This window comes from Cupressus sempervirens, chromosome 3, assembly GCF_028749045.1.
Source record: "Cupressus sempervirens isolate cs-2001-9-10 chromosome 3, ASM2874904v1, whole genome shotgun sequence".
Lineage (NCBI taxonomy): Eukaryota > Viridiplantae > Streptophyta > Pinopsida > Cupressales > Cupressaceae > Cupressus > Cupressus sempervirens.
In genome coordinates, this window is record NC_143120.1 from 397,020,849 (window position 1) to 397,042,084 (window position 21,236).

General features: G+C 36.3%; 1 protein-coding gene across 5 annotated transcripts in view; it reads right to left on the reverse strand.

Moving 5' to 3' along the window:
• The window catches only part of LOC149566691 (tRNA-specific adenosine deaminase TAD2-like), a 44,504-nt gene extending 23,469 nt beyond the window's left edge, over positions 1–21,035 (reverse strand). For 2 of the 5 annotated variants that reach the window (XR_016362291.1, XR_016362289.1), the window contains exon 1: positions 20,349–21,035. Coding sequence is in view for 2 of the 5 variants with exons in the window: in XM_089820002.1 (XP_089676128.1) it covers positions 20,445–21,002 (558 nt within the window). In the remaining 3 variants the exon portion in view is untranslated. Of the gene's footprint in view, positions 1–947; positions 1,016–20,348 lie in introns of all 5 variants that reach the window. The other 3 variants (XR_016362290.1, XM_089820002.1, XM_089820003.1) reach the window with 3 other exon arrangements.
• Between the last annotated feature and the right edge of the window lie 201 nt (positions 21,036–21,236).

The following is a 21,236-nucleotide window of genomic DNA, read 5'->3' on the forward strand; positions in this document are numbered from 1 at the left end:
CAGTTGATAAGTATGAGAAATTGGACAATATGCAAATGATGGTATTGGACAATACACAGGAAGTTGCACCAAAGGATGTTGCCCCAAACTTTCCCAATTTCTATTGAAAAATATGATCATGATCCCTAAGCCACATTTGAAAAACTACAAGCAAGAAATTACTCCTAAAATAATTTTAGCCCAGCTCTTACAGATTTTTCCCACTGTTGATTTCCCAAAATCATCTCCAGTGCCTCACAACCGACAATTCGACAAAAAAATGGATTTTCTTTGTAAATCTGACTAAATGAGTGACTTTCCTTAGCTGAGAGATGTTTGAAACCACCACAAAACACAAAAAACTCAGTGATAAAATAAAATATTTTTGGGCAATGCAAGATTGCCTATGGACCTAGATGTTCCTATATCAATAGCAAAATCAATTGCCCCTTTCATCTCATCCATCCAAAGAGCCAACTACAATCTTGGATCTTACATCCCACAAAATGGACAAAGCTCGAATACAATCCTATGATCTTGGTTAGCTTGAAATTACTTTAATAAGTCACAATTTTCAAAAGCTCTCCAAATATGTTCAAATTTCTAAACAAGCCCATATTCACGTCTTAAACACTATCCAACTTGTTAAAAATTTCATTGATTGTGATCAAAAGTTGTTATAGTTCCTATTTTGTTTAAATGCCCATACAAATGGCCAATCTTTACGTGTAAAAAAATTATCAGTAGGCATTACCAACTTGAAAGATGGATTCTTTAAAACGCAATATGATGTTAATTTGACAGTAATTTTTTAAAAATTAGTAACAATGTCTTCCTGCAACACTGAAAACTAACAAATTTTGAGATTTACATATAAACTAAAGTAGTGTGAACATATAAAATAGCAGAAAGTGTACCATCGTAACATTAAGATAATGACTGGATCTTATATTTTGTCATACACTTACAATTGAGCATTAGCCTGATCAACCACATTGATCAGCATAAAAATATAAAGCGACAGTGAGCACACTATCTGCAACACATTTAGAGAATGGTAAAATAATGAGATTTTGAGAAAACAGTGCGAAAGTAAAACTCAAAAATTCACATTTAGTTCAAGCAATGAGCTTTGAAAAGTGTAATGGACACCCTTGGATGTCCCAAAAACTAAACCAAATTGCTGAAAGGAATTATGTCAAACAGTTTGCATTTAACTACTTAAAACCCCTTATAACTCTGGAAATCAAACGTTTATTTGTTTGTTGTGTTTCGTGCATGGAATTGGTATCATACAACATAAACAAGAAAGAAACTACAACAATATGCAAAGTGGAAATGAACTGCTGCTAATAAAATGTTATTTTCAGAATTCATAAAACCAAATACATGGCAGATTTATCAACTCACTAATTACTTCAGCAATATTGTCATAATACTCCAGCCCATGCTTACGAACTTGCTGCTACAATACTTTGTCCTCCAATCAGTCCACTACCTTCATAATACCATTCCCTCCGAGCGGCATAAGCGTCGGACAAGTAGTGAAGAAGATATGAGCAAAATATCAAATTTGCCTGTAGCCGGAAATGCAACTAAACTGCCTGATAATGAAGCCAATAAGAAAGAATTCCAAAGGCCAAACCCCAAGGGAATGACGTCTAGAATGTTACAAGAGAGGATAGACGTCCTCAAATGCCAAGAACAAAGCTGCAACTCACACACCAATTTCTTCTCATATTCAACCTGTCTAATGAAGCCACAAATGCTTCCTTTTATTCTATTCCCAAGGGTCCGCTCAACTCATATGGGCAATGTGGGATAAAAGATGTGTAATATATAAAACATATATTAAAATACCCCTTATGTCTCCCTTGGGTACACATCACCATAAAATAAATATTAAAGTAACTCTTTAATATTTTACAATTAAATTAGACGTTACTTTAATAAAACTTCAAGCATTAAAATGTATTAGCAATCGGACTCCGAATAATGCGAGTGGTAGCTCATCGGAAAGCTCTCACCGAGGAGTATCGAATCCAATCACCAAAATTGACCTGCACTATGTCCTGCCGACTTACTAAAAATAGTAAGTATACCTGAAACTGAGTAAATCAACTTCGTTTTGGCCTAAACTGGAAATGACTAGGCCAAAACACTCCAGGATCCCATTAAACCCTTCGTTAGCCCTCCGGACCATGTAGAACAAGGCTAACGCACACACACTTGGTCAACTACTAAAAGAACATGAAGGCCAAAAGATGGGATCATTACAAAAAGTAAAACAAAGATCAACCTAAAATGATTCGAAGTTTGAACTGTAGAATCATGTAAATATGTTGCTCTTGATAATTCAAGCCCGACTAAAACCTTTTCCTTTGATCCTTTACATCAGCACTGAAACTAGTGAAATCATTAAATGTTCCCCTGAGCCAAACTATCATTTAAATAAAAGAATAGAGTAGTCAATTTAAGGTATAATTAGTCACACTAAACTTACTATTACAGTCAACATCATCAAATGTGAGAACAAGCATATGCATATATCCTTGCAATCCAATGTATACCATATTCCACAATAGAATGAACCTTGAACAGAAATTTGTTATGGTAAATAGACGTTGTATATTGTTGTATTAAACTAAGGAGATTAAAGCTGCTTATATAGATTTACTTAGACAATGATTATAAAAGAAACAATCGTAAACTAAAAACAAAAATAGAAACTACTTAATAAACTAAAGACTAGCTAAGATACCATTAAAGAAACATTATAATATTTTAATACCCTCCCTTATTGGTCACCATCAAACTACCATGCAAAATACACAATGTATTTTGGTCACAAATTCTTCATAACATTCTAGTCTTGCTAAGGCCCTCCTTGGATCTGCAAAATGTTAATGACCAAGAAGCCATTCAATCTGATGTTGGGTAACAAAGTTGTCCTTCTCTGTAGCCAATGACATACTGAGAACAACTACCACGAATTTAAGATAAAATGGGCAAACCCTCCCACATTTTGCACAACAGCACAACACCCCAAAACAAACTGCAAAAAGTCACAATTTTTTAGGAAAAAATCAAAAATACCAAAAACAATTTTTAACATAAAAGATTGATCAAAACCAAGCAACAAAATCCAAGGCACAAGTAAGAGAATACAAAGCCTCATTTTTTAGGAAAAATGGTGAAACCCAATAAATAGTTTTTTGAGGTAAAAAGTATTAAAACCCAATGAATAATTTTTGAGAAAAAAATTAACCCAATGAATAATGTTCTAAATTCATCCTCAGTTGATCACGACTTGTCTTTTTCAGCAGAGTGCCCAAGTACACATTCTCACATGGATCAATTACTGATGTCTCCTTGTTTATCACCTTCTTCTATTGGGCTTGATCTTGATTGGTTCATGACATCTTCTTTCAGCCTTGACATGGGGACACTTGAGTACATTCTAGCGATTCCATACTTTGTGAGGTTTCTACCTTCAGATTGGTGAGGCTTCATTAATGCACCTTTGGTTTTATTTCTTCCTAAAGGGAGGAATGGTGTTACTCAATCACAACACAATTTCGAAATTGAACCTAGAGCATCTACCACTGGTCAACATTCTACATTGAAGAAGGGTTGTTATGTCTCTCTTCTTCTCATACTTATCGATAGTATATGCATGATGTATGTCATTTTTTTTTTGGGGGGGGGGTTGATTATACCTTCCATTTATGCATCTTGTTTTTCAATTCTCTCTTTTTGGGAGAGGGTTTTTCTCGTGTGGTTTTCCCTCTTTCTTCTCTTTCCGAGAGATTGCATATTTTTAGTTGTACATGGGTACCGAACATGGCTTTGTTGTCAAGACCCATTAGCTATATATTGCATTATATGACTCCCTAAGTTGCACTTAAGGGAGGGTGTTAAGAGTAAATGGTTCTTTGCCATTTTACTCTTTTATTAAGTTTATTTAAGTGAACTCATAAATTAGGAGGAATTATATATTTTGAATATTATTATCAAGAGGATATTTTTGAGTCATCCCTTTGACTTCAACTACTCCTAAAATGTCACATGTGGTTAATTCCAATTTGGACACCACCCTTCTAGATTGTAGGTGGATGGTAGGTGGTTGAGTCCATGAAGACTCTAATTCCTCCAAGTTGAGACACTTGTCTCAATCTTGTCCAAGTTTCCTCCCAGCTCATGCCTATATAAACAGGCTAACTCTTTGTATTTCATATCTCAAATATATCATAGAACATATTAGGAAATATTGACACTATTTTGCCTCTAAGCATTTACATCAGAAATTGGTCTCATATTGTTATTATGTCAATTTCATTTCTTGTTGTTTAATCTAACACTTCCAATATATTCTAGATTTATATTTGTTTTCACAATTTCTAACATTAAACAGAGGAGGTGAAAGCTCTTTATATATATTTACAAAGACGATGTTTCTAAAAGAAACAATCGTGAACTAAAGATGAAAATAGGAATACCTAATAAACTAAAGACTAACTAATGAAACATTATAATATTCTAATAAAATTAACTATATGATTGTGTAGACTAAATAGTGGGGTTATTGTAAACTACCTACCAATGTGAAAATCATGTGCTTATCGTCTAGGAATTACAAGGAATACAAAACATCAACATTTATTTATTTGTACTTGGAAGCTGATTATAAAAATGTCTCCTCTCCCAACTTGACTTAAAACATATTATATCACAATTAAGGATGCAGACATCTAACATGCAATAGATGCCTATATAGAAACTTTTTATAAGTAATTTCAATGCTTTACAACAAATTATAACTTTCTCAGAAGCATCTTTCAAGTGAAACCTTAATTTGAATCCACATTTTTATACACATGCAGCTTCAGACAAAATTCAACAGTGTCGTGAAAATTACAGCTCACCACACAAGACTAAGAAACACTACAGTACTTCATTGACATCCTGCAAAGGTTCTAACTATAGGTTTTCTTAAGTGTACTACCTTCTATATGCTTAGTCTAGCACATCATATAGGAATTGAGCCTTCCATATTTTAATGACGACTGTAGTGCATCAGTCCGCCTATGAAAAGATTAATATTGAAAATTTGAAGAAAATAGCCTACAAAATTCAAATAATGAACTATGATGACAAACACATGATTGATTTCATTTGTTCTACAAATTTAGAGAATTCCCATGTCCTGAAACTAATTTAATGGCACTACTTGTAGTTATAAATCTACAATGCGAACAAAAACACTTTGTCAAAAAGAAGATTCAATGCTAATAATAAATCCTAAAACAATTCAACATACACAATGTCCAGACTTCAACATGATAATGAAAGATAACTAACCAAATGCACAGATAATAGATATTAATTTATATATCCATATCTAGGACACTCTGTAAGGACCAATTATGCAAACTGTAGACAACAACATCATTCATGTGAAAATGTAACCTAAAGGGAAGTAGAAAAATTAATTCACCCAAATAATAGATCCTAATTGAGAGGACTAGAAATTGCCAAATACTATACAGATAACGAGCATTACCAATCACAAAACATCATAAGTCATTGTCAAAAAAAGACGAGACAAGCATGAAAAATTTGCAACCATGCCTCCTCTTTTTCGTTTACTTTGACTGAAAGATATTTAAGATCACGTTCATCCAAGAGAAGGGCAGTTGAGTGCCTACAAAAAAGTATATGATGAATTTCCATTGACTTCCTTCTATTGAATGCATAATAGATTATTAATATTATAAATTGGGTCTAAGCAACTAAATCTAATAGGTTTAGATAAGGAATACATGCTCACTATGCCTAAAATGTGAACAGATAGAGAGTTCAACAAGTATAATGTGTTTCTTTTCACATTGATGCAAGTTAATGACCTTGCTTTTTAGATCATGAATCAAGAATTGACAACACAATAGACAAGCTTAATGTTGCAAAGTAATTCACCCTAAAAGATTTCCATTAAATATCAAATATGTTAATTTGTTTGCAGTAATATCAAATAAATACAAAAAAAGCCTATTAATATTACCATACCTTGAACTCAAGATAATGCATCATATGATAAAACAACTAAATATAGAAATGGCAAAAATGACGTCAAAAGGCGCCGAGTATAAACATATGCAAGTTAGATTTCACACTCTCAGAGCACAAGCTTTATCGATTAAGCAACAACAAGGATACGTCTATGCTTCACTTGAACTTTGAACAGCTATCTAAACGTTTCAGATCTCTTCTTGATCTTTATAATACCAATACAAAGACTTCTTCTATAGCCATATGTCAAGCATAATTTATTTTTTTACTATGTTCTAGTGAATATGAGATTGCACAATTTACCATAGGCATAGTTCCCGTTCTATAGTCAAAAGTCAAAAGTTTCTTAATTGGATTTTTAATATAATTTATATGCTTGTTATGAATAACCAAGTATAGTTTCATGCTTCTATCGTAGCTAGTATTATATGATTTGTAACTCCTTAGAGTAGCAGGGGGGGTGTAGAATGGTTATAAATGCACATTAAACAGAACAATATAATTGTACCAATATGACATTCATTACCAATACCAGAATACCAAAATGGTGAGGAAATGCTATTACTATATTGATTCCCAAAAACATGAGTACATCATCCATATTCCAAAGATCTTATATAATGGTTGTTTGGTTGGGAAAACCAATGGACGCATCCCCTCGCTCCCTAACTAACATATCCCAACAAAGCTTATCTGGTTTTAACTACAACATTACTTTATTATGTACTACATTTATCCCCCTCAGAAAAGAAGTCGTCTTACCCAACAAAACTAAAAAGAAAATCAAACTTCAAGAAGTAGGTTGTGAAGACATCCCTTGACTTGGGGTTTGTTCCTGGAGGCATAGGAGATCTCGTTCAACAACCTTCTGCTTGGCACAAACTCCTTGCAGTACACGCAATGCATCCATCATTTTTGCCTCTGTTGCTTTCTCTCCCACGGCAGCTTTCTCTATCTTCCATTTTTTTCCATAGCAGCTATTTCTACCTTCCACTTTTCTTCTAAAGCATCTTTTGCTACCTTTCACTCCCTTTCCACTCGACTTGTCAATTCATTTTTCTGCTGAAGTTCCAAGTATGTCCTTCTAAATGCTACATCTGTTTCTGCAAGTGTGTGCATTGGGGGGTGGTCGTTCCTTTGCTAGAGGTACAGTGTATCGGGTTGTCCAAATCTCAACTATTTCCTCCTATTTGTACCCCCTTTGCTGAAGTAGACTCCAATCTGTATGGCATTTCCTCTTCATGAATGTTGCCAAGGATTTCACTGCTCTAACTATAGCCTTTAGGTCTTGACCTTTAGCCTGCTTTATGATTTCCTTGGTAGTGTGTTCCATAACTTGTACCTCTTTGAGAAATCTTTCTGCTTTGTCCTCCAATGAGATTGTCTCGAAAGGTCCCCCACTTTCTCATTTTGTATTTCTATTATGTCTTCCCCTTCTACCTCCAGGGGGGCCGGTGAGGGTGTAGGTACCATCCCAACTTCTTCAAGCAATTTATCTGCCTCCTCTAGTAGTGTATCCTCAACCGGTGTATCCTCAACTAGTGTGTCTCCTTTGAGGAGTTCTTCCCTGTGCTTCTCATTCTGCACATCCATTTTTCCTGCAGGTTGTACCACCAAGGCAATAGGGTGGACCACTCCTAACTACCCTGTCCCAACAAAGCTTAACTAGTTCTAATTACAACATTACTTTATTACGTACTATAGGGAGTCAGTTTCTCTGTGGTCTCAGACTATTAGACCAACATTACTGAAGTGGAAAGAGATGAAATTTGCAAGGAATTTATTAAGGAAACTGTTGAATAGAACTAACTAATTTTTACTTTATTAAAAACATTGTGTCACAACTTTGTATCTTGCAGAGTTCATGCAGTAACCAAAGCCTTCATCCAATAGTTGTGACCTTTCTGAACTATCAGTGATTGAAATGCATTCATATATATTTTAAGATTATAAAGCATATTGACTTTAGCTCCTCTAAATGAAACTAAAAAAGTCTGTGGTGAAGGGCTTCCATTGATGCTTTAGGGCTTGCCTTCTTTTGGCTAGAGGTATGCATATAATTCACAACTTACAGTTGCAACAGAAATACAATCTTTGTTTTTCAACATTTTTATTTACAAAATATTTCAACTTCCAAAAACAAGTTTTCTATTAAAAAAATTATTATTGACGGCTTCTCATAATAATGCTACTCTCCTAGATGCACAAATATACAAATTTTTCAAAAGACTCCCCAAATAGTGTTCAAGTTATTATTTGGCCTTAAACAGACTATCCCTTTTATGGAGGTTACACAGTAAATGTAAAAAATTCAAGAGTCTCTACAAAAACAAATGAAAGTAATGGCTCTCAACATGCTACATGATTGAAACAAGAAAGTCACCCTGCAATAGATATACCATAATTCTATACCGACCAAAATCCTTCTACATATTCAGAAGTCTAAAGACTAAAATTCTAAATAACATAGCAAGAATTTCACTGAACTCGTAAGATAAAAAATAAATGGCGCTACCATACTGTGTCAAAAAATTAATCCCGCATCTTGTAGTCTACAAGGAAAATCTCTTTTGGAGTCTCTGTTTGCTTCCTCAATTTTTGCTGCAGAGGTTGTGTTGCAATGTGCAAGTCAGAGGCCAGAGTTTTCTTGTTACTAAACAAGATGTGATTTGTAACACATTCTTGTAAACCAATTAAGATTAGCTTATCCATATGCAGATAGAGATTGTATAACCAGGTGAAAATTTTAATGAAGGAAAATCTACAGACAATGAGTGTTAAAAATCAAGATTTTCATTCAAAAAATTTGCAGGCAGAAGATTCCTATATGTGTGATAAAGTATACCCATTATAAATTAGTAAAATTAAAGCTGCACTATTGAAAGTGCTAGGGTTTTATCTTAATAAAAAAAATGCAGAAGGAAGTGCAAATATTGTGAAGGCACAGTGCTGTGAAGGAAAAATGGATGGCATAACAACATTCCTACTACATTTCAGTGATCTCTATGAAATCCAATTACTAGTAGACTTCATTATAATGAGTCGCTTATATTTTTATCAATGACATAGCAAATTTCTATTTCCTACATGAGAAAATACTTCATCTTAAAATTCAAAATCAGAGTGCTGGAAGCAAAAAAGCAGTGTAAAAAACCTAAAAAGGGTCAACAAAAGACCTGCAATTTTAAAACAAATATTTCCTATGAGAAAAACATGCATTAATTGATCAAATCATTGAGAGGCTTCTTCACTCCCCTGTAGCAAGGAAACTCTTCCTTTTAGCCTTTCTTGCCAATTGCTTGTGGAGGCCAGCAAAAAATTGAAACCACCTTTTACTAAGCCATGTACCATCTTGGACTGCTGCTGGTTATAGGCATATGTAAATGACATATGTCATATTTAATTGTTATCTAGTTACAGGCACATAACAGCCATATTAATCATTTGGATAATAGCACTTGTTCAATTTTGAAATTACCCAATCTATAAATACGGTGGCATTTTAGAATGAAGAAAATGAAAAGACTACCTTGAAAAATCAGCACAGCCAATAGAGAAAGAGATAATAAAAATGAAAAATTCAATTTAACAAGGACATTTTTTGAGAACAGACTTTTTAATTCAGTCTCCTCTAAATGAAACTAAAAACTTTAGTCTCCTTTAATAAGGATTTTCCATTGATGATTAATGTGATACTCAAAAACTTTAGTCTCCTATGTAGCCACAGGGACTAAAAATTTCAACTTCAGAGATTAAAAAAATACCATTTTCAATTGGGATTTTGCAATCCCAATTGAAACAACAACTGGTATGCCTCAATAGTGGCATGTAAACCTAATTTTTTTAAAATTAATGATTCAAGAAAGGAAACTGAGAAGGAGAAAGTTACAGCAATGCAGGATGGTTGCCCAGAAAAACTCATGTTTCACTGCATGTTTGAAGCATTAGATAAAGAACACTTCTATAAGTTTCTATATTTGAAGCAACTGCTCTCACATGGATCTAAGCACCAAAAGGGTCAAATAATATCCACCTGAATACATACAAACAAACCCCAATTAAAATTTTCCTTCAAATACAGCTACAAGCGGACAAGTGGAGGCCTGTCTGGAAAAGCATATTGGGAATTCCGAATACTCATACCATGCAACAAGAAAACACCACTTATGCCATGTAGCACTCTGTCAAAATGCCACTTGCAATGTCCATCAAATTTTCTTCAATTTTTCCACAAACAAGAAAAAATAGGACTGTCAGGAAAATTGCCAGCACCGATAGGAAAAAAGCAATTTACATTTTTGATGTCAGATTAATTTCAGAAATTTTGGAGGACTATAGGTTCGGACAAGATTTTTGTTCATTTCCCAGTTTTCAAGGAGACTAATGCTAAAAAGACTCTTGAAAACATTAGTCTCCTGCCTTAACAGCATGGACTAAAAGAGGCACATTGGACCACTGCCACGAAGAGGAAAGATATGGCTTTTGGCTGGAAAAGCAAATGAAATCGACAGAAATTGTGTAGATAGAAAGACTGGTGAGAGGACATAGCTGTAAAAGTGGTGTTTGCAGATTTAATGGGAATAAAATAATATTTGTTGTTACAATCTGAGTGTTCAATTAAAAGCAGTCCCTGTCTTTTTTCTGTTATGTCTTTTGAGATTTTGAATTGGCAGGCAAAAGTAAGCAAATTTTGCACCAAATGGTATCAAAATATTCCTCAGCATGTGGGCCAAGTGCCAAAATAAGGCAGTTTGGCAACAAGAACTGGGGATGGAGTTCAAGCAGTAGAATTGTCTGAGAGGCTCAAGAGGATTTTTGCAGGCATATGAGGAGTCCTGAGCAATTTAGAACCAAGGGTCAGAAGATGCAGAAAGAGAGTTGACCATGTTTGTGTGTTGCACATTGGAAGCATGTGAATTGTTTGATAAAATTTCAAAGAGGAAAAGTATGAGGTTGGCTATGGAATATCCTTTGAGAATTTTAGTCTTTTTTAATAGAGAAAGAATGTATGCAAATGAAATTAGGGGCATGATGAGAAGCTTGAGAGAGGCCAAAGTGGCAATGTTAAAGAACAAAAGAAACGAGGTAGTGGAAGAGGAAGAACTCAGAAGGTAGACTTGGAGGTTGCAGCAGAGGTTTATGAAGGCCATATACTTGATAAAGAACCTGATAGAGATGGTGCATTGCTTGGAATCAAGATCAAAAAGGATTGAAGAGTTGTTCATTTCAATTGGAGAATGAGGAAAAAGATATAATGGTTGCAGTGAACAATGGGGAAGAAGATACTGTAGCAATAGATGTTGAACAGAATGTTACACAGCTGAAATCAGAGACGAAAGAAGAATTAGTGCATGTAGAAAAAAGGCAAGTGGATTTTGTAGATCAGTGTCAGAAGATTGCATGCTTTCATATGGAAGCAATAGAGGATAGCACAGAAGGATTGGGTGAAGGTGGTTGGTTCATGGTGGGTCAAAACCAAGGAAAGAGGATAAGAGTGGAAATATTTTTTGGTGGAAGAGGCTGGATGATGGTGGGTTGGATCCTACTAAATGAAAGGGTAGAGGAGGAATACCTTTGCAGAAGGGGACGCAAATGGTGGATACGAATTCACAAGAGGGGAGAACAGAAGTCAGCAGAGTTGCTTATCGGTTGTTTACAGCGTGAAAGGCATCGGCAATTTGGACTGTTGTCTATTAAAATCAAGTGCAGCTTATGAAATGGAAGATAAGTTAGCCAAGAGGAGCGTCATGGGTTACAGCCAAAAACAGGAAAGCTATGGTTTTTGGCTACTGAAGCACAGATGAGATGGCTCGTAATCATGTAGATAGAAAGGCTATTGAGGCCATTACTGTAAAAGTGGTGCTTGCAGATTTAACGGGAAAAAGATAATATTTCTTGTCACAATCTAAGTGTTCAATTTTTAAAAAGTCTTTGTTTCTTTTTGTGTTATGTGTTTTAGTTAACAAACAGAGTCTGTTTTTTTGTGTGTTTTGTGTTTTGAGTTTTTGAATTGTTAGACATAAGTGAGCAGTTTCTGCTCCACAATTCAAGCATGGCATTTCTTTAAGAGTGAGAGGCAATGCATATTGCACTCAATATACATATACATACATACATATAGACACACAAATATACATACAATATATGTATATATAAGCCCACATTTCCAACATATTTTCAGTAGAGCTCAATGGAGAACTAATGCAGATTGTTGGTTTCCTGGTTCTCCTATAAAAATAAAACTAGTTAAGAAGTTCAGAAAGATACTATCTAAAAGTGGAGGAAGCCGATCTGTCCATTCCATGAATTCTGTAGATTAAAAAAATTCTTTGTTCCTCTGACCACATATAGACACACAAATATACATACAATATATGTATATATAAGCCCGCATTTCCAACATATTTTCAGTAGAGCTCAATGGAGAACTACTGTAGATTTTTGGTTTCCTGGTTCTCCTATAAAAATAACACTAATTAAGAAGTTCAGATAGATACTCTCTAAAAGTGGAGGAAGCCAATCTCTCTATTCCATTAATTCTGTAGATAAAAAGTTTTCTTTGTTCCTCTGACCACATATAAAATATTTATTGCCTCCTCTTCAAAACCCTCAATTATTTTGCAACATTATATTATAGGAACTCTCCCATCCCGGTCAGTGACCCATATTTATGCTAAACTTGCGAGCAGTGTAGGCAAAGTCAGAAGGCTGTTTATGATCTAAGAGAGAAACAATTAACTTCTATTTTTTGGAAATCCATCTCACCATCAAATTCAAATTATGCAAAGTTTAGTGGTGTTCAGCTTCAGCTGAAGTGGAAAATCACCTTGCAAGAAAAATGATTATTAAGACCAAAAATAAACAAAGTTGGATAAAGTTTCACCTATCCCAATTGAGTCAACCAATGTTTGCTCTCTAGGTAAATAACAAACCTAGACAATCAAACTCGGAAATTAAGGATTTCCATTAAATGTCAAACTCAAACTGCAGAATGCAGGGATAGAGGCATCTTTTTAATACATAACTTTCATAATGTAAGGGACCATTTCCAAGATTCTTTCCAATATGTATCTGCTCTTGCAACCAGACACTACTGCTCAAAGGCAAAATATGGGATTAGAAAATCGGTATATGAGGTAAGAAAATGTAGAGTGGTGTAATTGCTTGTGCTTATAACGCCAAGAATTAAAATACTAGACATTTTTTGAATCATGCCAAAAGGCAATGAATTCAATCGTATTGAGCAAACAAGCCTATTTGCAACAACATAACTTAGTTTGATTTTAAGCTCAAGCTAACAGGTATGCAACACAGGAAATTATTATTTATTGTCAATCCAAGCAAATCCCTTTTAACGCAAACAGCCATGAATCCCGGGTTGAATTTACTAAGCTACTTTATGAATGTACATGATTAAACTCATTGAATTCTGATAATAGATATAGATCTGTCCAATGAATTCAACAATGTATTGTAAAACTTTACACATTTTGAACAGTTGCCAATGATAACTTTTTGGCAAAATGCACATCATGTCACCACAGAAAACTCTAATACATCGCAAAACAAATAAAAACATTATGGCCTTATAGAAATGATGTTAAACAAAATAGCCAACATGTTAAACAACCATGCAACATCTGTCTGGCACAAACCTTGATGCAATTACATTTAAAATAAAACGACTAAGACGAGCCTGGTCACAGCATCAAGTTAATGTCATTCTCAATAATAAATATTTGAAAAATTAATCACAACCTTTAAAAATCAACCCTAAACCTAAAAATTTGCTCGGCAAATACTATTACCGAGTGCCAAAAATTTGCTCGGCACTTAAGAAACCGAGTGGCGGGAGAGGTTACCGAGTGAGCTCAGTAAATGAAGAGCAAGCAACTCGGTAGCCAAAGGATGCCGAGTGAGCTCGGTAGAAGAGCAACTCGGTAGATGAAGAAACAACTCGATAAATGAAAAAAAACTCGGTACCGAATGAACTTGGTAGTGTGGATGCCGAGTGAACTCGGTAGCCATAGAAGGGTGAAGCTCGGTAGAAGAAGGCACCGAGTGAACTCGGGAGCCACTGCAGATGACTTCTACCAAAGACAATACCGAGTGCAGACTTATAACGTGAATATTTTCACCATTAAAACCAAAGACCCAAAGCTTGAAATACTCAATAATAAACTTATCAAATGCAAGAACAAGAAGCAATAGATTCACGTATGCCTGCTTGCTTACTTTTCTATTCAACTTAGATTAAATCATTACAAAATCTGGGAGCATTCGACTTCAACCAGAAAACCCTAAAATAACCCTAAAATTTCAAACTGGAAAACTTCAAACTTACAGCTCTAATGGCTGCATACTACAATGCCTGGAGCAAACACTGCTTCAACAGGTTGAATCAAACAAATAATAAACTTACAGAATGACCAGAGAAGAAACACATGCAACTGCAGGCACGAAATGAACTTCCTTTTCTCTGCACTCTGACGACTGGATTTGCTGATCACTTCTCTTCTCTCTACTCTGCAACTTCAACTTCTTCTTTTGCTCTCTCTCTTTGGTCGAAATGAATCAGATCATTCCTTTTGTCTTATTTTTCCCCCTCTTTTTTTATTTCAAAATTTCACCTACCGCATTCATGTTTATGACTGTTCTGCAATCCGTCAGAGGTGGTAGGTGGGCGTTTGGCTCCAGGGAGAAACGACCAACTACAATTAATATTCCAACACTCCCCCTTTATCCCGAGCCAAACAAACAAGGATCACTATTGATCCAAATCAACTACACCAAGACTTCCTCTTAGGTGTACAAAAGTTCCAATGCATAATGGCTTGGTAAAGATGTCTGCTAGCTGCTGCTCAGACTTGCAAAATTCCATCTTGATATCCCCATTCTCCACCAACTCTCTGATGAAGTGATATCTGATCTCTATGTGTTTGCTTCTCCCATGGAAAACTGGATTCTTGGACAATGCAATTGATGAGATGTTGTCACAATAAATTGTGGTTCCATCCCCTTGCCTTTCATTCAAATCTGTCAAGATCCTCGTTAGCCAAATAGCCTGACATGCTGCTGCATTTGCTGTTATGTATTCAGCCTCTGCTGTAGATTGAGCAACAATAGGTTGCTTCTTGGATGCCCATGAAATTGCACCCGATCCCATATGAAACATGTATCCGGAAGTGCTCTTCCTATCATCTATACTTCCAGCCCAATCACTATCAGTATAACCTACCAACTTGAATTCATCATTTGCAGTATACAAAATCCCAAATCGCTTAGTACCTTTCACATACCTTAGGATCCTTTTTCCCGCTTGCCAATGGGAATCCCTTGGTGTTTTCATAAATCTAGAAATCAAACTTATTGCATCCATTAGGTCTAGCCGAGTTGCAGTAAAATACATTAAACTTCCAACCATACTCTTGTATAGTGTTAGATCCACTCTCTTGCTAGAGTCTTCCTTGCTCAACTTCATATCTACTGCTGTTGGTGTGGGGGTTGGCTTACTGTTTTGCATTTTAAATCTATCCAAGATCTACCCTGCATATTTTTCTTGAGAGATAAAGATGCCATCATGCATTTGTTTTACTTCTATGCCTAGAAAATATTTCAGGAGACCTAGGTCTGTCATCTCAAATTCATTTTTCATGACCTCTTTGAACTCACCAATTAGAGCCTTGTCATTACCAGTAAAAATTAGATCATCTACATACAAGACAACAATCAACACATTTTCATTTTCTGCCTTGATGTAGAGAGTAGGCTCACCATTGCTTTTGCTAAAGCCATTGCTCATCAAATATGAGTCAATCCTGCTGTACCATGCCCTTGGAGCTTTCTTGAGCCCATAAAGAGCTCTCTTCAATCTATATACTTCGTTCTCTTCATCTACTACTTCATAACCAGGTGGCTGCTCCACATATACTTCTTCTTTCAATACACCATTTAGGAAGCCGGATTTCACATCCATTTGGTATACCTTCCATTTGTGCTGAGCTGCAATTGCTATGACAGCACGCACAGTTTCCATTCTTGCAACCGGAGCATATGTCTCATCATAATCTCTGCCATACTGTTGTTTGTAGCCCTTGACTACTAGCCTTGCTTTATGCCTATCAATTTTGCCTTCAGCATTACATTTGGTCTTATAGACCCATTTCACTCCAATCACTTGCTTCTTGGGAGGCAAATCAGTTAGCTCCCATGTCTCATTCCTTTCTATAGCATCTATCTCCTCATCCATGGCCTTACACCATTTCTTCTCCTTAATAGCTTCTTCAGAATATATTGGATCACTATGAGAAAATAATGCAAAATTAACACTCTCATCATAATCTTCATACCTTTCATCTTGGTATATCTCCCTAAGACTCTTGGTCTTTCTTGGTAACAGGGAGGAGAGTGTGGGATTAGAATCTTCGCTGCTGTTGCTTGGCACTGACACTCGATCATGCCTAGAGGAGCTCGGTAATGACTGAAGTTGCTTGCCTTTTCTTCTATCTGCTCCTTCTTGATGTTCATCAGCATCCTCTTCATTTATAATTGGCACTTTACTTGAAGTGCTCGGTGACTCATCAATTGGACCATACCAAGACTGATTTTCAAGAAATTCCACATCTCTTGAAAAAGTCATCTTGTTGTTCAATGGGTCATACAATCTGTATGCCTTTGATTCTAAGCTATACCCTGTGAAGATGCACTTCACACCTTTGTCATCCAATTTCTGCCTTTTCTCTTTAGGCACGTGTGCATATGCAACACATCCAAACACCCTTAGCTGTTCAACTGTCCATCTTCTTCGTGACCATGCTTCCATTGGAATTCTATCACGGACTACGTTTGTAGGACATCTATTAATTAGGTAAACTGTTGTTGCCACAGCCTCTTCCCAAAATTCAGTTGGGAGACCTTTCTCTTTCATCATGCTCCTTGCCATTTCAACAATGGTCCTGTTCTTTCTTTCAGCCACTCCATTCTGCTGTGGTGTATAGCTGGCTGTGAGCTCTTTCTTTATGCCATGTTTCCTGCAAAAATTTACAAAAGAATTGGAGGTATACTCCCCTCCTCTATCTGATCTTAGGACTTTAATATAGTGTCCACATTCTCTTTCAGCTTGGGCTTTAAATTCTACAAATTTATCAAATGCTTCAGATTTATTCTTTAAGAAATACACCCATGTCCTACGACTGAAATCATCAATGAATGTCATGAAATAAGTACTCCTCCCAATGGAAGTAACTTGCATAGGACCGACTAAGTCAGTATGGACTAACTCTAATGGATATCTAGCCCTCCTAGAATTTTCAGAATTAAAAGGAAGCCTATGTTGCTTACCCAAAATACAAGCCTCACACTTGTCACATGAATTTCCTATTCATGGCAAACCTTCTACCATTCTTTTATTTGATAACAAATTTAAATCAGCATAGCCAAGATGACCATAACTGAGGTGCCATAGCCGTGAGGGGTCTTCAAACACACTCCTTAGAGCTGACTTTGTGGGAGGTGCAGCACCAACTTGAAATGAGAAACATGTCTCTATCCTCAAGGGAAACCTTCTGTTCTTTGTCATTTGAACTGCTGCAAGTAGGTTCTTGCTCCCATCTTTTTTTTGAATGATACACCTGTCATTCTCCATCAGCACTTTGTATCCATTTTGAATGAGCTGACCAATGCTCATCAAATTGTGCTTCATACCAGGGGCAAAATATACATTTTGTATTTCCTTCTTCTCACCTTTCTTGGTGCAGACCATAATAGATCCTTTGCCCACAACTGGTAGGGTTCCATTATTACCCATTTTAATCTCAAATTTGAAACTCTTGTCAATGAATGAAAACAAGGTTTCATTACCACTCATGTGGTTGCTACATCCACTGTCGAGGTACCAAATCTCAGGACTTCCTTCTTCACCAACATTACACATGATGAAGGCAGTGGCATTCTTTCCACTTCCCATATTCTGCTTGTCCTGACTAATCATTTTGGTTCTTCCAGCATTCACTTGCATAATGCTCATATTTATGACAGTAGTAGCATTCTACATTACTCTTATTTGAGTTGTAGTTTTTCTTACCTCCTTTTGAAGTATTTTGTGAGCTACTTGCTCCATCTGCTCTTCCTAAGCTTTCTGCTGCAGCATTTCTTTGTCCTCCATTACCTCGGCCTCTACCTCTGGAGTTTCTGCCTGAGCCATTTCCTTCTCTCCCCCTTCCTCTTGGATTTGACTGAGCTATGAATGCTTGCTCTTGGGAAGTAGAAGATGTAGATCTATTGATCCTATGCTCATGGGTTTGAAGTGTACCCATCAACTCATCCATTGTCAAAACAATGAGGTCTTTTGCCTCTTCTATGGTCATGACCAAATTGTCATATTTATGAGGTAAACTCTTCAATATCTTCTCCACTATCCTTTGCTCTTGATAGTCTTCTCCATTTGATTTCAGTTGGTTAATCACATTGGAGGTCCTTGAACTGAAATCTACAACTGATTCATTTTCCTTCATCTGAAGGTTCTCAAACTCCCTCCTTATATTCTGTCGCTTTACTGTACGGACTTTATCAGTCCCCTTGAAGTTTGTCTCAAGGATATCCCAAGCTTCTTTTGCATAATTTGTTGCTGCAATCTTTAGAAATACTGTCTCTGTCATTGCTACTTCAATAAGACTTAATGCCTTAGCATCCTTTCTCCTTGACTCTTTCAAATGAGTCTTTTGTGCATTTGTGAGTGCAGCATATTGAGTTGGATCTGTTACATCATTGAACCATGTCACAAACTCCCACAAATCATTTGCAACCATTATGGTCTTCATCTTCTTTGCCCATGTATCATAGTTTTGTCCATTGAATGGTGGTGGCTGCTGCCATATCTTTCCTGCATCTCCTGCCATGATGAATATCCCAGAAAAACAAATGCCCTAACTCACTGTGGATGTGGGGCCTCAAAGCTCTGATACCATGTGAAAAATTAATCACAACCTTTAAAAATCAACCCTAAACCTAAAAATTTGCTCGGCAAATACTATTGCCGAGTCCCAAAAATTTGTTCGACACTTAAGAAACCGAGTGGCAGGAGAGGTTACCGAGTGAGCTCGGTAAATGAAGAGCAAGCAACTCGGTAGCCAAAGGATGCCGAGTGAGCTCGGTAGAAGAGCAACTTGATAGATGAAGAAACAACTTGGTAAATGAAAAAAACTCGGTAGACACTGGATACCGAATGAGCTCGGTAGTGTGGATGCCGAGTGAACTCGGTAGCCACAAGAGGGTGAAGCTCGGTAGAAGAAAGCACTGAGTGAACTCGGTAGCCACTGCAGATGACTTCTACCAAAGACAATACCGAGTGCAAACTTATGACGTGAATATTTTCACCATTAAAACCAGAGACCCAAAGCTTGAAATACTCAACAATAAACTTATCAAATGCAAGAACAAGAAGCAATAGATTCACATATGCCTGTTTGCTTACTTTTCTATTCAACTTAGATTAAATCATTACAAAATTTGGGAGCATTCGGCTTCAACCAGAAAATCCTAAAATAACCCTAAAATTTCAAACTGGAAAACTTCAAACTTACAGCTCTAATGGCTGCATACTACAATGCCTGAAGCAAACACTGCTTCAACAGGTCGAATCAAACAAATAATAAACTTACAGAATGACCAGAGAAGAAACACGTGCAACTGCAAGCACGAAATGAACTTCATTTTCTCTGCACTCTGACGACTGGATCTGCTGATCACTTCTCTTCTCTCTGCTCTGCAACTTCAACTTCTTCTTTTGCTCTCTCTCTGTGGTCGAAATGAATCAGATCATTCTTTTTGTCTTATTTTTCCCCCTCTTTTTTTATTTCAAAATTTCACCTACCGCATTCATGTTTATGACTGTTCTGCAATCTGCCAAGGGTGGTAGGTGGGCATTTGGCTCCAGGGAGAAACAACCAACTGCAATTAATATTCCAACAAAATAACGGTTGTAATGTATTTAAACTAGAATATGCATCTACTAAAATGCTGTTTCTAAATTTACAATTGCCAAACTGCGGGCTCTAAAGTAGTACTAATCCAAAAGAACCTGTCTCGTAAATTGAAGGGCAAAAAAATTAAGAACAAATCCAAAAAAAATCAAAAAAACGTTTAAAAGATCTCCTAACAGAAGAAGAGAGGCTATATTGAAAGAAATACAAGTCCAACGAGGAAGCAGTACAGGAAGTCGAATTGGCCATATAAAGGACCGAAAATGTCACCAACATTTTTTTCATAAATATATAAATGTTTCATCAGTAAATAAATCTTACAGTAGCTAGAAAGGAAACGTGCCCGTTGTCAACAAAATATGAAAATCATATTGCAGCATGCAATTTAATTTGAAAGGAACGCGTACTGTCAATTTCTCAACTGAGAGGCCTGTGAGGCCTTGGAGCATTAGGATTCCCCTTCTCATAGAAACTTTTAAATAGATGAACCGCCTCATCGGCCATTAATCCCCCAACACATGTCAATTCTCCACCCCTCTCCTCGGCTTGATTGTCCCCGCAAGGGCCACATCCATGCTTGTGCACATTCATGACAGACCCGCATCCCCCAAACCTGTCATTTGCACAGCCATAGAAAATGCGTGTGATCCCAAGTAGGGAGAGTGCAGCAGCACACATGATGCAGGGCTCACAGGTGACATAGAGCTCACATGCTGCAAAGCGCTGAGCGACTTGCTGTTGCGTGAGATTGGCAGCACGGTAAAGATGAAGAAGATTATCAATGGCTTCCATCTCGGCGTGCCTCGTTGCATTTCTGGTGTGATTGGTGGCGTTGCTCCCTCGTGCAATGATTTGACCCTTTTCAACAATTACGCACCCCACGGGAACTTCCAGTTGGGAAAACGCCCGCCTCGCTTCCTCCATAGCCGCCTCCATATATGCCATCTTGGGCATGAACAATGTCAGTGTCGTCATGTAAGCTATGTAGGTAGTCGAAAATAACCAAAAAAAAAAATTTTTAAAAATTAGTTTGTAGTTGTAAAATAATATTTATTTTATAATAAATTTATCAATACATTTTTATCTTATTTATTTAAATAATTTTAATTTTTTCTTATCATCAATTTATTTGAAATCATATTATTTAACAATTAAATTTTTTAATTAAAATTTATAAACGTAATTACTATTTATTGCTATACTAAAATA